The sequence below is a fragment of the Schistocerca serialis genome, chromosome 2 (assembly GCF_023864345.2).
Source record: "Schistocerca serialis cubense isolate TAMUIC-IGC-003099 chromosome 2, iqSchSeri2.2, whole genome shotgun sequence".
In the NCBI taxonomy this organism is placed as follows: Eukaryota; Metazoa; Arthropoda; class Insecta; order Orthoptera; family Acrididae; genus Schistocerca; species Schistocerca serialis.
Window position 1 is genome coordinate 310,627,559 of NC_064639.1, and position 13,823 is coordinate 310,641,381.

General features: G+C 38.3%; 1 protein-coding gene across 1 annotated transcript in view; it reads right to left on the reverse strand.

The window, feature by feature from the left end:
* LOC126457095 (myosin-VIIa) overlaps positions 1 to 13,823 on the reverse strand; it is a 463,049-nt gene that overhangs the window by 26,539 nt on the left and 422,687 nt on the right. The window contains exons 24-29 of the mRNA XM_050093124.1: positions 11,264 to 11,510; positions 8,782 to 8,955; positions 7,201 to 7,428; positions 5,027 to 5,200; positions 4,725 to 4,842; positions 2,400 to 2,526 (exon numbers count right to left, since the gene is read on the reverse strand). Of these exons, the coding sequence (XP_049949081.1) occupies positions 2,400 to 2,526; positions 4,725 to 4,842; positions 5,027 to 5,200; positions 7,201 to 7,428; positions 8,782 to 8,955; positions 11,264 to 11,510 (1,068 nt within the window). The remainder of the gene's footprint in view (positions 1 to 2,399; positions 2,527 to 4,724; positions 4,843 to 5,026; positions 5,201 to 7,200; positions 7,429 to 8,781; positions 8,956 to 11,263; positions 11,511 to 13,823) is intronic.

A 13,823-nucleotide genomic window follows, 5' to 3' on the forward strand; every position in this document is an offset into this window, starting at 1 on the left:
CTCTCTCTCTCTCTCTCTCTCTCTCTCTCTCTCTCTCTCTCTCTCTACTTGCCTCCACCTCCCCCTCTTCCTTTTTCACCTGCCCACTACCCTCCCACAACATGCACCTGCCTCATGCGCCTCACCCTCCTCCCCTCTCTCGGTCCATTTCCTCCTCCCCCTCACTCTGTCCATCCCCTCCTCTATCCATCTCAACTTGTTCTCAGCCATGCTCATCGGCACGTATAGTCCCTGCCATACGTTCGAATAAAGCAGGCTGATACTACTCCCAGAATATGCATGTCATGCATTGGACACTTGAAAATCATTTATTTGCCCTTGACGTACAGGACGCCAAGCACACAGGTTGAGAAAACAGACCGATACTACTTCAACACAACACACCTGTCATGCAGGGCAACTTACACGTTGAGGCTTGGAAACTGATTCTTGTCCCTGACATGTAGGTTTCCCTGCAAAGCAAGTTGATTTGGCAGGCTGATACTGTCCACACATGACATACCTATCACACAGTGCAACCTACACACTGTGGGCTGGGAAAAACATATTTTTGCCCATATCTCCACTCCTGTTGGAGCTAGGTTATAAACCCCACAGTGTTGATACTCACGAGGCCTGCTGCTTCTGTGCCAAATTTGTTCAACATCGATCTACACATCCGCTTCATATATAAAACATTTTGTGTGACACACAGCATTTTAACAGATGCCATTGGCAGACTGCATGTCATTTTTTAAAGTGTAACTGTTTTAGTGGCAGTGACCATAAAAAGTGCACGTGAATAATAATGTCACATTTATATCGTTACTGATGATGTGAGTAGTATAAGAGAAAAACAGACAGGTGTCCAATATCCCAACAAAATATTAACTGTAAACTGAAATGCCCAAAATAAGAAGTGAGTAGCCAAGGAACATTTCCATTTAACAACTGTCTGTCAATCTACAGCTCTAGAGTACAGTATGTAAACAAAAGTATCCGGACACCTGGCTGAAAATGACTTACAAGTTCATGGCATCCTCCATCGGTAATGCTGGGATTCAATATGGTGTTGGCCCACCCTTAGCCTTAATGACAGCTTCCACTCTCACAGGCATACATTCAATCAGGTGCTGAAAGGTTTCTTGGGGAATGGCAGCCCATTCTTCACGGTGTGCTACACTGAGGAGAGGTATCAATGTCGGATGGTGAGGCCTGGCATGAAGTCGGCATTCCAAAACATCCCAAATGTGTTCTATAGGATTCAGGTCAGGACTCTGTGCAGGCCAGTCCATTACAGGGATGCTAATGTCGTGTAACCACTCCACCGCAGGCCATGCGTTATGAACTGGTGCTCTATTGTGTTGAAAGATGCAATCACCATCCCCAAATTCCTCTACAACAGTGGGAAGCAAGAAGGTACTTAAAACAGCAATGTACGTCTGTCCTGCGACAGTGACACACAAAACAATGAGGGGTGCAAGCCCCCTTCATGAGAAATACGGCCACACAATAACACCACCGCCTCCAAATTTTACTATTGGCACTATACACGCTGGCAGATGATGTTCACCAGGCATTCGCCATACCCACACCCTGCCATCAGATTGTTACATTGTGTACTGTGATTCGTCACTCCACTGTTCAATCGTCCAATGTTTACGCTCCGTACACCATGCGAGGCACTGTTTGGCATTTACTGGTGTGATTTGTGGCTTATGAGCAGCCGCTAAACCATGAAATGCAAGTTTTATCACCTCCCACCTAACTGTCATAGTACTTGCAGTGGATCCTGATGCAGTTTGGAATTCCTGTGTGATGATCTGGATAGATATCTGCCTATTACACATTACAACCCCCTTCAACTCTCGGCAGTCTCTGTCAGTCAACAGATGAGGTCGGTCTGTATGTTTTTGTGTCCCTTCACGTTTCCACTTCACTATCACATTGGAAATATTGAACCTAGGGATGTCTAGGAGTGTGTAAATCTTGCGTACGGACGTATGACACAAGTGACATCCAATCACCTGACCACATTCGAAGTCCATGAGTTCAGCGGAGCACCCCATTCTGCTCTCTCATGATGTCTAATGATACTGATGTTGCTGACATGGAGTACCTGACAGTAGATGGCAGCACAATGCACCTAATATGAAAAACATATGTTTTTGGGGTTGTCCGGATACTTTTGATCACACAGTTTACTTTGTGTAATGTCCTTGATTGGTTCAGTTTGTTGGATTGTTGTCAGTAAATTCCAGAGCTCAGTCTCCAGGCCTATATTTGATACACATTCTAATCAGTCATGATAAATTACTATCAAGAATGTATATCCAAAAATTGTACACTAACATTTAATATGACTGCTAAGGTCTACAGTGAATTTACAGGCAGTTGTATTTTTGATGTAATATGCTTACTTCTGGCTTGAAACTGTGGTGATTTCTGGGAAGGATAATTCCAAGAGAACTTGTTCTTGATCATCCACAACATATACACCAGTCCAGTTCACAGCAATTATTACATCATTCTTTGGCAAATTGGGACCTGAAAAAAAGGGAAAAATTAGTACTGTAAGAGCAAACATTTGTCACTGGCAAAATGTTTCTTTGACAAAAGATGGCAGTTCTGCTACAGATACCTTACCTTATTTAGCAGTTTTTTCCATATTTTGTGTAGAAAAAGGGATCTAAAGTATGTAAAGAACAACAGAGAAGCTCAAATTGAAACAGCAATGTGCGTTCAAGCTCTACTGTTCATGATTCATAAATAATCGTGAATTATTACTAGTCATTCTGTCTGACTAGATGGAACAGCAACAGTAGTAAACCATATTAAAATTTATAAAGACAGTAAATTAGATAAATTTGTAATTCTTAAGTAGTTTGAAATTGTTGAAGCTTTTATGATCAAGTCTTCATGTGCTGTCATGTGGCTCTCATGTTTGGATGTTTTATCTATGGTCATTTATTGGTTTCACTGTCATTTCAAGGAACAGGCAGAAAAATCACTAAACAACCATCAGTTGTGTAACTCGAGATGAGCACCAACAGGCAACATGTCTTATAAGCTGTTGTCTCTGCATTTTTACTTATGTAAACATAAAAAAAAATGGTTCAAATGGCTCTGAGCACTATGGGACTCAACTGCTGTGGTCATAAGTCCCCTAGAACTTAGAACTACTTAAACCTAACCAACCTAAGGACATCACACACATCCATGCCCGAGGCAGGATTCGAACCTGCGACCGTAGTGGTCGGGCGGTTCCGGACTGTAGCGCCTTTAACGGCTCGGCCACTCCGGCCGGCTGTAAACATCAATTTAACACATTTTTGGTACAGAAGCAACAGAAGAATGACAACTGGAGAAAAAAAAATTAAAATTTTTGGAACTATATTATAATGCCAATTTTCATTCCTGGAATTAATGTTTTCCCGCTGTTTACAGCATTTTCCTTCAAATGTCCTAGCTCCACAATGTCGTAACCCATTTTGTGTCAACACATTTATGATTTTCTCACGATTTGCACTTTATGAAAAAATGTTCACAGAGAAGAAACTGACATAAAATAATGCTGGCATGATGTTAGCTATCAGGTAGTATATATAAACATTACATGGTGAAATTTCTTGACACCAGGGTGCTCTACTCAGCAGATCTGAACTGGTAAATGTGCAATAGTTACAACAATTTATGCTCTATTCCCTGCTGCTGCCAAGCTCTACTTGGCTTGGTGCCTGATGGGAGTAACTAGGTTCATTTGAATAAAGGTATTCTTGCCTATCACAACCATTTATAAACTGTCTCTACTGCACATGCGAAGTTTCGTGATTGCTGTGATCATCATGACACCTCTGTCGAAAGATATTTAGTGTATTTCGTTGTTTGGCCACTTGTAGTGCTAGTTGACATCTTCACTCACTCTGCGTTACTCAGATGTTTTTCGTTTAAACAGTACCAATTACAGATTTTTTCATGCTGTGCAAAACATGTTTCAAGAATTTATTCTTGTTGTCAAGTGCAGTATTTACTCACGTATTTTTTGTGATGTTACACAACCAAACAATGTGCATGACAGTTTGCATGTGTGTGTGGTTTTCTGCATAACTGAGAAGGCACAGTACCTGATAACTCAAAAAGATGACTACAGTGCACGAGATGCACAACACCACATATGAAAACACCACACAAAATACTTTTGTAAATAGAGCAATTGACAACGAGAAAAAATTCCCAAAATGCATCATCCTAAGCATGAAAAAATATGTAACTGGTGCAGTGTTCCATTGTTTAAATAATGAATGACAGCTGCACACTTTCCAAAAACATTGATTATAATGTATGATACTGAGTTAAACGTTTCTACTTCCCAGACAGTTATCAGTTCCAGTTACATCAGCAATTTTTATTAGATAATAAACCTTTAATAGATAATAAACATGTCCCTGATAAGTACTTTGATGTACATTATGTATATATATCATACATAAGGTGCAAAAACGCAGAGGAGTATCCTACAAGTAATCTGTACATATACTTCGCCTTTACATTTGAATAATCCTTATTAATCAACTACTTACATACGTAATAATGACTATTGCAAATGTTTATATGCTGATAATATTCTGAAACAAAAAATATTGCACGCAAAAAGTTTGAGTTACAAAACACAGTGAAGAATACTAAAACTAACAACTTCAGTTGAAATAATATTTAAGTAAAAAGTTTAACATTGCCTTTCTCACCAGAATTTCTATAAGCTTCATAGAACCGGGAGAATAATAAAGGCCACTTGAACTTCGCATAGCTAACAACATCTTCTTTTACTCTCAAAGGTGGAACCTTCTCCTTCAAATAATAGCTCTGTAGAAAGAAAATGTAACACAATCAAAATGTGAAACAGATAGCATTATTATACAAAATAAAGAGCATTGTTGTTGATATAATCCTTAACATAATTATAACACAGAGCAGATATTTACATAGGGCTAATGTATGGGACAAATCAGATATTTTCGTAGTCCTATTATAACTTCAGAGACAGTACCTTCTTATAAGCTTGAATAACTAATTGGCCCCAGCGATCAATGGCTTTTTCTGTGTTTGTGAAACAATAATCAGGAATATAGCTTGGAAGCAAATTGTACAGCCTATCAATGTTCAGATCTGTGCCATATTCAATATAATACTGTTGGGCTGCTATCATTGCAAGATCCTCTTCCTGGAATAGAACAAGGTTTCACACTAGATTCAAAAGTTACATACATAGTCACAAAACATATGAAATACCAACAGCTCCTCAGAATAGTGCTGCCATTTTTAAAGTACCTCTGATATAATTCTTTTTGACATGGAGCTCTTTCATTGATGCATGTTCAAGGTTGCTAGTCTTACTAATGTTTTACTCTAAGTTGAGTATGTGCATAGTCAAATAAATTGAAGCCTTTTAATTTAAAGAAAAAAATACAGCACAATGTACCACTTTGTTTATGTCAACAAGGGAGTTGTTGCATAAAATAAAAGGCAGACAAGAGTGCAGAGATGTGAACCAGTTTACAACCTCTGCAACAATGATCATTTCATTAAAAAACACACCATTTTGTTGTAAATCTTTACTACACATGAATGAACCTACTGAAATTTACCGACGACTGACGATTCAATATGATGATGTAATTTCAAACAGCAGTTTTTACAGACGCAGAGTAGCAGATTTAGAATTACCAAGACTACTTTTTTTTTAATTGCTGGTTTGCTGCCCAGTGCCTCTTCTGTTTGATCAGTACTGACCTATTTTCATATACATAAATTTACACTGAGGTGACAAAAGTCATGGGACAGTGATACGCACATATACCAATGGTATTACTATCGCATATGCAAGATATAAAAGGACAGTGCACTGGTAAAGTATCGTTTGTATTCAGGTGATTCATCTGAAACAGTTTCCGACATATGGCCACATCATGGGAATTAACAGACGTTGAACACGAAATGGTAGTTGGAGCTAGATGCATGGGACATTCCATTTTGAGAATTGCTAAGAAATTCAATATTACAATATCCACAGTGTCCAAGAGTGTGCTGAGAATATCAAATTTCAGGCATTACCTCACGTAGTGGCTGATGGCCTTCGCTTAATGACAGAGAGCAGCAGCATTTGCACATAATAGTCAGTGCTAACAGATAGGCAACACAGAGTGAAATAACCACAGAAATAAACACGGGATGTATGATGAATATATCCGTTGCGACAGTGAAGCAAAATTTGACATTAATGGGCTATGATGGCAGATAACTGACGCCAAGTGCCTTTGCTAACAGTGCAAAATCACCTGCAGTGCCTTTCCTGGGCTCATGACCATATTTGTTGGACCCTAGATGACTGGAAAACTATGATCTGGGCAGATAAGTCCTGATTTCAGTTGGTAAGAGCTAATGGTAGGATTCAAGTGTGGTGCAGACCCCACTCAGGTTGTCAACAAGGCACTGTGCAAGGTGGTGGTAGCACCATAATGGTGTGGGCTGTGTTTATATGGAATGGACTAGGTCCTCTGGTCCAACTGAATTATCATTGACTGGAAATGGTTGTCCAGCTACTTGGAGGCCATTTGTATCTATTATTGGACTTCATGTTCTCAAACACCTGACACGAACTTCACTAAACAGATACTGGATACACTCAAGAGGTCAGTTGATGCACAAAATTCTTCAAAGGCAAAACTTTCACAACTATGAATGGCTATAGAGGCAGTGTGGCTCAATATTTCTGCAGAGGACTTTCAACAACTTATTGAGTCCATACCATGATGAATTGCTGCACTATGTTAGGCAAAAGGAGGTCTGACATATCAGGAAGTGTCTCACGACTTTTGTCACCGCAGTGTAGCAGCAATGCTCAACAGTACTGATAAGTAAATGGTTACTAAAATCATGTTTTATCTTACAGTAAACAGTGAAGTTTGTGATGTAGAACAATAATGGATATCTAAAATAACTACAGTCTTTCAGTGTCAGCTTTTGACAAGGGAGTTGGTAGAATAACTCCTTAACAAAAGACTACAAATAAAAATATCCAGCTTACATGAAGATTAAAGATGCATGTGAAATTAGAGGCATGACACCATTATAAAAGAAACCTCAGTTACATTATACTCTACTGAAGAAAGAAATAAAGAAAATGTTTTTGGCAATTATTCAATATGAGGTTCCATGTCTTACCTTGTCACATCTGTATTCACCAAACTTAACACCTCTTACTACTTGCTGATATATGAGATTGCTTGCCACTTGATCTTCTGCTGGATCATGCCATGGAGCAAATATTTCTTTTCTAAAAAACAATCTCCAAGGAGCATTCCTTTCCTGAGCTCCTTGTTCTTTGGCATACTGTTCACATTGTGATATAGCATCCATAACATGATCTCCGCCACTGCCTAGTGATGAAACCTAAACAACAGAATTGTTGGAATGTAAGTGTAGGTCTACATATTACTATCAAAATGACAAAATTACAGAATTATGGAACAAAACGCATGGTTTCTTGCTTCAGATAAATTACTTAAAGAAGTATTGGATATAAAATCCTGTGGGGAGAGGGTCAATGTTAAATGAAGATCTGTAACTGCATCAGTCTGTAAACAAAGAGGGGAGGGAGAGGGAGGAGCAGAGGAAGAGAGAGAGAGAGAGAGAGAGAGAGAGAGAGAGTTTTTTGTTGGGTGGTGGCACTGAGTAAAGTACTTAAAGGATATTTAGTATTTTCTTTACCTCCCACAAAATCTCTTGTATTTCTAATGTCAATTACCAGCAGCTCATTACTGGTAGATGTAGTATTCTGGAAGCTGAATTGCAGCATTTAGTTTGTTGATCATTCTAAATACTGAGCTGTACCCTGTCCGTTTCTTGGTTCAGAGTAACTTTTTTCTCTTTTACATCACTGTATTTTACTCTTTCACTTTACTGTTTCATATCTTTCTCCTCACAAAGGAAAAAGAGGATGAAAAATAAAAATTTAACAGAATTTCTAAATTTTCTTGTCTGTCAACCTGCTCTTGTCATGGTTTTATATATTGTGTTGCTGCACTTGTTCCACCAGAATCATCACTGATGAGGGATGACACCCAGTCCATCTTTTATAATGTGTGTTTTAATGGCTATCAGAAGCCTGTCTGGATCATACACACTGTATCTGCTTCATCATCATGTCTTGCCCATAAACCAGACAGAGCCAACACTGAATTTTTTGCACACTATGTTCAGCCTGCTCAATAATTTCATGAATCTGTGTTCACAACTGGTGGAAGAAAGAAGCAGATCTGTCACTTTCAGCTGCTACAATGGCAATACTGCAAGGAATGACTAAATTTCTCATATAATAACTACATACTACAGAACATTCTCTCTCTCTCTCTCTAAAAGCTTCATTCACTTGTAATGGATTCTGTTGTTTCAAGGACTGCTGGAACTAGTATGGTTGGAGACAAAGTCTTACAATGACATTACTAAATATTTTTTTATGGTCACAATAAAATTACACAATTTAAGTCTATTGAAAGAGTAATATTAGTTTTATTATATAAACAGTAAATTATGATCACATGGACCACTCCTGCAGACTGGAAGCTTTAAACTTGCTTCAGTTTAAGGACTACAACTTTTTTTATAAAAGTAAACACTTAGAAGAATGTCTACAATGCTAAAACAAATGAGGATTATTACATTATAAGCATTTATTTGAGTTTTAGTATAAATTCTTTGCTTGATAAACTTGCCATAAATTACAAAAGAAAGAAGTTTACACACCTTGTCAAATAAGGCAATGTACAATGAGAATCCAAACTGGTCTTTGAGGCCAATTTTGTCTGACAACTGATTACATAATTCCCGTGCAGTAGTTGCAGAATCTGCAAGAAGTGTTTTTGTGTTTCCATCCATAAATGTTATTGGTAACATTATTGGCTTCTTGGATTTTGTAGCCTGAAAGTAAGTTTTTATTAGCACATACTGTAATATAAAAGAAAAACACTAAATAATGAAAATTAATAACAAATAGATAAAAAGAGTCAAAGTATAAAGAATAATCCAGGTTGATTGTTTACAGTAACATAAAAAAGCAACCATTTCTGTATTTGGAATAATAAACAGAAATGCTGCGGACATTTAAAACCTTTCAATCCAGTCAGTTGTTGTTTTCTGATGATGAAAGCAAAACATTCAATGAATTAATTGTTCAACTACTTGTGTTTGAGACAAACTTGTCATAAATGTAAGAAAACAGGACAGTGCACAAGAAGTTTCAGCATTAAATGTAAGAAAGGAAAAGTAGGGTAATGAATTATTTTTGAAATCTATAAAGGTGATGTTTGCAATTATTATCGGCACAAACGTCGTTGAACTAAAGCAGATTTCTGATGGAAAACCAAGTAAAGATATATAGTAAGGATAGTTCAGCATAATTTAAACAAGTAACTAATTTAGGAGTAAAGGGGACCACTCCTCGAATAGCAGTTACAAAACACACAAAAGATTATGAATACTTGCTAGATTTCAAATAAATCCTTTGACAAGCTAGAGCGCATGTGTGTCCACACACACTGCAGTGGAGTAGAGTGGGGTGGGGTGAGGTGAGGTGAGGTGGGATGGACTGGAGTGGCGTGGAGTGGGGTGGGGGCTGGTACAACGGGGTGGGTGAAAGAAGAAAGAGACAGAAGACAGGAAGAAGATTTGGTGATCAGTAGCTAGCAGCTTGGAGAGAGGCAGCATTTCTGCTGGCTAGGAATGTGAGCGGGAGGAATGGGAGGTGCACAGGCTAGGCATGTGATACGCAGGTACAGGAGCCTGTGAGGTGTGACACATGATGAATATGATAATGAGGCCTGGATTGGGTGACAGGAAACAATAAGAGGATACTGGTGGGTAGAGGATGTGGGGACAGCGGTTTACCACAGACTGACGTCAGGCGGGTTAAGGAAATGAATGATGTGTTGCACGGATAACTCCCATCTGCATAGCTCAAAAAATCTGTACTGTATGTAAGGATCCAGATGGCATGCATTTTGAAGCAGCAATTGAACACTAGCATGTTGTGCCCCTGGGTGGTCAACTTTGCTCTTGGCCACAGACTGGCAGTGCCCATTCATTTTGATGGACAGCTGGTTGCCTGTCATACTGACATAAAAAGCTATTTAGTGATTGCAAAAGAGTTGGTAAGTGACATGGCTGCTTTCAGAGTTGGCCCTGCCTCTGATGGGACAGGATAAACCTGTGCCATGACTGGAGTAGGAAGTGCTGGGTTGGTGGATTGAGCACATCTGGGTCTTCCACAGGGATAAGATCCTACTAGCAAATGTTTGGGAATGGGTATGGCATAGGGATGGACCAGGATGTTGTGTAGATTGGGTGAGCAATAGAATACCACTTTATGAGGGGTGGGGCATGCTGATAGGTAATAAAAGCTCTGGTGAAGTCAGCAAGTTTCCTTTCTCTTTTGGGTGTGCCTGTCGACAGTTCAATGTTTCTGCTATTCAGTGTGCGGTCTGCTTTACTCCTTAATGATTTGCAAGTAAAGGTATAGTTAGAAAAATAATAATAATAATAATTCTGCTTGACTTTGGTATATTTCAAAATGATACAGAAATTTGTTTTCAGTGCTAGCTGCTTAAGATTGCAATCAAAATAGTGAATTAATGTCAACATCAACAGAGTGCAAACTTAGAAGCAATAACGGAATAGTAATACATGGAACATGTTAAGTATGTGGAACACTGTACAAAGCAAACCTTGAACCAATCCTACCAAAGGAAATAGTTGAAATAAACGTCACCGATGATGCTTCATTATTACAACTGTACCATACGAGATGAAGATATCAAGACGGTGCCATAATAAGAAGAAACTGATTTTTGTAAAAATGCACAGACTGTCATTTGGATTTAGAGACAGAATGTCCAACCCTGGTGAACTGATGTCACCTAATGTCTGTGGACCTACTGATCAGTCCTGTCAGAAGAAAAGCAGATTTTACTTTAAATCCTTTACTGTTAGGTTATGAAAGAAAAGGCAGAGTCAAAGAAGAAAAACATGTCCTTTCACATTTAACAATTTTGTATCTGTGATGAGTAATCCTACCTAATCCTCCAGAATGTTCTCTGCTCACTAACAGTTTCTTTCATGCAACTGTTGCTGATTATTTTGATATATTTATACACAATGCTAAGCAGTATTTCACAAGCTATTTCTCCAAGACGCTGGATATTTGGGCTGAAATACAAAGGCAACTGCTCACCTGGAGTTCAAGCCAACTAGGAGGCTGGTTTCTTGTGCCATTGTTGAATGTCCGTTTGAGTCTCTCTTCACAGTAGGGTGCATAGCCTGGTGGTCCTTCTCTTATGAAGGCTCTAAGATAGTTCACAAACTTCTCAGATGGAGCAAAGCATCCAACACACAAAGACAACAATATCCATCCTCTTGCATGTGATGACTTTGATGGGTTATTAGTTAGCTGTTTGCATATCTGACAGTATATTTCATCCCTGTAAAGCAGTTTCATCATAAGAATTACAAACTAAAGATCTGAATGACAAAGAAAAAGTACTATGGTAATTGACTGGATAGCTCAAAAAGTTTGGCTGGTAGCTTAACAACAAACACACCTAATGAGTGTCAAGTCATCACTGACAAAGCAATAATCAAGAACATTCAAACTTTGTACTGAAAGTTAATTTTATTTGAAAGTTGTAACAGTCCTTTATCTATCATTACTCTTATTAATTACTTTCAACTTTAACTTTTTAGTTATAGTTCATTAAAAACATTTTCAAGATCAACTTGCACTCACTGTTTCTCATAATTGCTTGGAAAATACGGGGTGGACAGAAAGCTTCAAAAAGCAATTAAGAGATGCTATATTCTGCAAAGTGGAAGACCAGGAAAGAGGGAATCAGTTGTAACACCAGTGAGCTAAGGAGCAAAATACACCTCAGGGTGAAAGAATAGCCAAAAGAAAGCAAATTTAAATAAAATAAATAATGGATAGAAAAGAGATGCAAATAAATAAGAATGTCTGAAGATAACAACATGGAGAAGTGGAATACAGGCATAAAAAGAAAATAAGAATGGGTAGATAGGTTTAGGAAACTAGAATGGGAGCAGAGGCAAGAAAAGAGTAGAGCTAATGTAGTTTCAGGCTGGGAAGATGAGGCTACTATGTGGTGTGTTGCAATTAGCAACTGAACAGTTCAGAGAGGCTAGTGTTATGGGAAAGTGTGTGGAGTTTGCTATGTGGGAGTGTCATGCATGTCTCCTGCAACCTTCCAGGAAATCATATTACTATGCTATGCAAGTGTGTAGTTAAGTTTATGTATGATACATGTTTAGCAGTGTTTCTCACGACAGTGGACAATTGGTCTGCACAGAATGAAGAATAGTGATTCCAGAAATCTGATATGTGACTTTGCCCTACTTTTATACACTAAGAAATTCTGGCCTTTGTAGAACTGGGTCAGCAGAATGATTGTCAGTATATGACATATTTAGAGGGAGGAGATTTGTGGGGGAGATGGGAGAGGGATAAAAATGATCTTTGGAAGGATACATCTCATTACTGGGCATGAGTTGGCTGAGCTGTTCTGGTTCATTGTGGTACTACTGATAAGGAAATTCTTATTTATGGCTTGATAGCATTGTTGTGGGTTTCAAAAGTACAGTAGGATATGGAACAGAGGGCTTAACTGAGGACTAGATGGAGAAAGAAATGTCCTCTCAATAAAGACTTTGACAAGAAACTGACTTTATTTTTCCACACCTATCCCATAATAACCACATGATTATCACTACATTGAGATTACAAGGATAATTCTTTTACTGGAGGTGAGAACCATTCATAAAGTACTGTAATCTATAATTTACTGTGCATGTCTTATTGGGCCTTTTGCACCAGCATGGGCATAATGAAATCCCTTACAGCAGAGAGGGTACACAGAGAACTGCAATTTGGACAGTAACAAAAATCCATTTCACAATGCATTCTACAGCATTGCACCAAAGTTTTGGGCCACTGGATAGTATAACAAATATCCAGCCAGAGTCTGCAGATCTGTGAGCATAGATGCTATGTAAAGTCTGATGCTTCAATGATATTATGTGATGCAGCGATGACGAATTCTCTAGGCAGTCACAGTGTTTGTTAGTACACCAATTTATCCATTGTTGGTTTCAGGTCCTCGTTGAAAACATTACAGGGGACAATAGGGGGGATGTCGCTCTGATGTTCTGTGATGTAGCATATGAGAAAGGTCTGTAATTGAAGACCGCAACTGTAAACATTGGTAAGGGACAGTCAATGAGAAACAGAGTTATCACATTCAAATCATGGTAAATATGGGCTTCATGCATATTAGTTGATAGTTCCACAATGAACTGAGAAATGTCAACTATATATCTAACTTTAGATTCTCTAATGCCACTGTGTCAGGATGTGAGCATGTTAACGGTGGTAAGTATCATACACATAGCTGCTAGTAGTAGTAACTGGTGTTGTGTTCATGCCAGGAAAATGTTTTTCAGTAACAATTTTTACAAAACTGAGGATGTTATGGGCCATGAAAACTGAGATGAAAATCCTGAATATGTTCCCAAATGCAAATGCACTTCAAAATTAGTTAGTAATCACGTAAGTGTGAGTATTTATTTAGGCAAGTAAACAATATTGTGTCCCTTATCATATTTTACGTGAATTTTCAAGACAGGATGATGGCACAAATGTTAAGGACTATCCTTAATATTGTTCACATGCTGCAGTTAAGGTCCTTGCTAAAATTAATTTTGTACTGAACTGAATCAAAGAT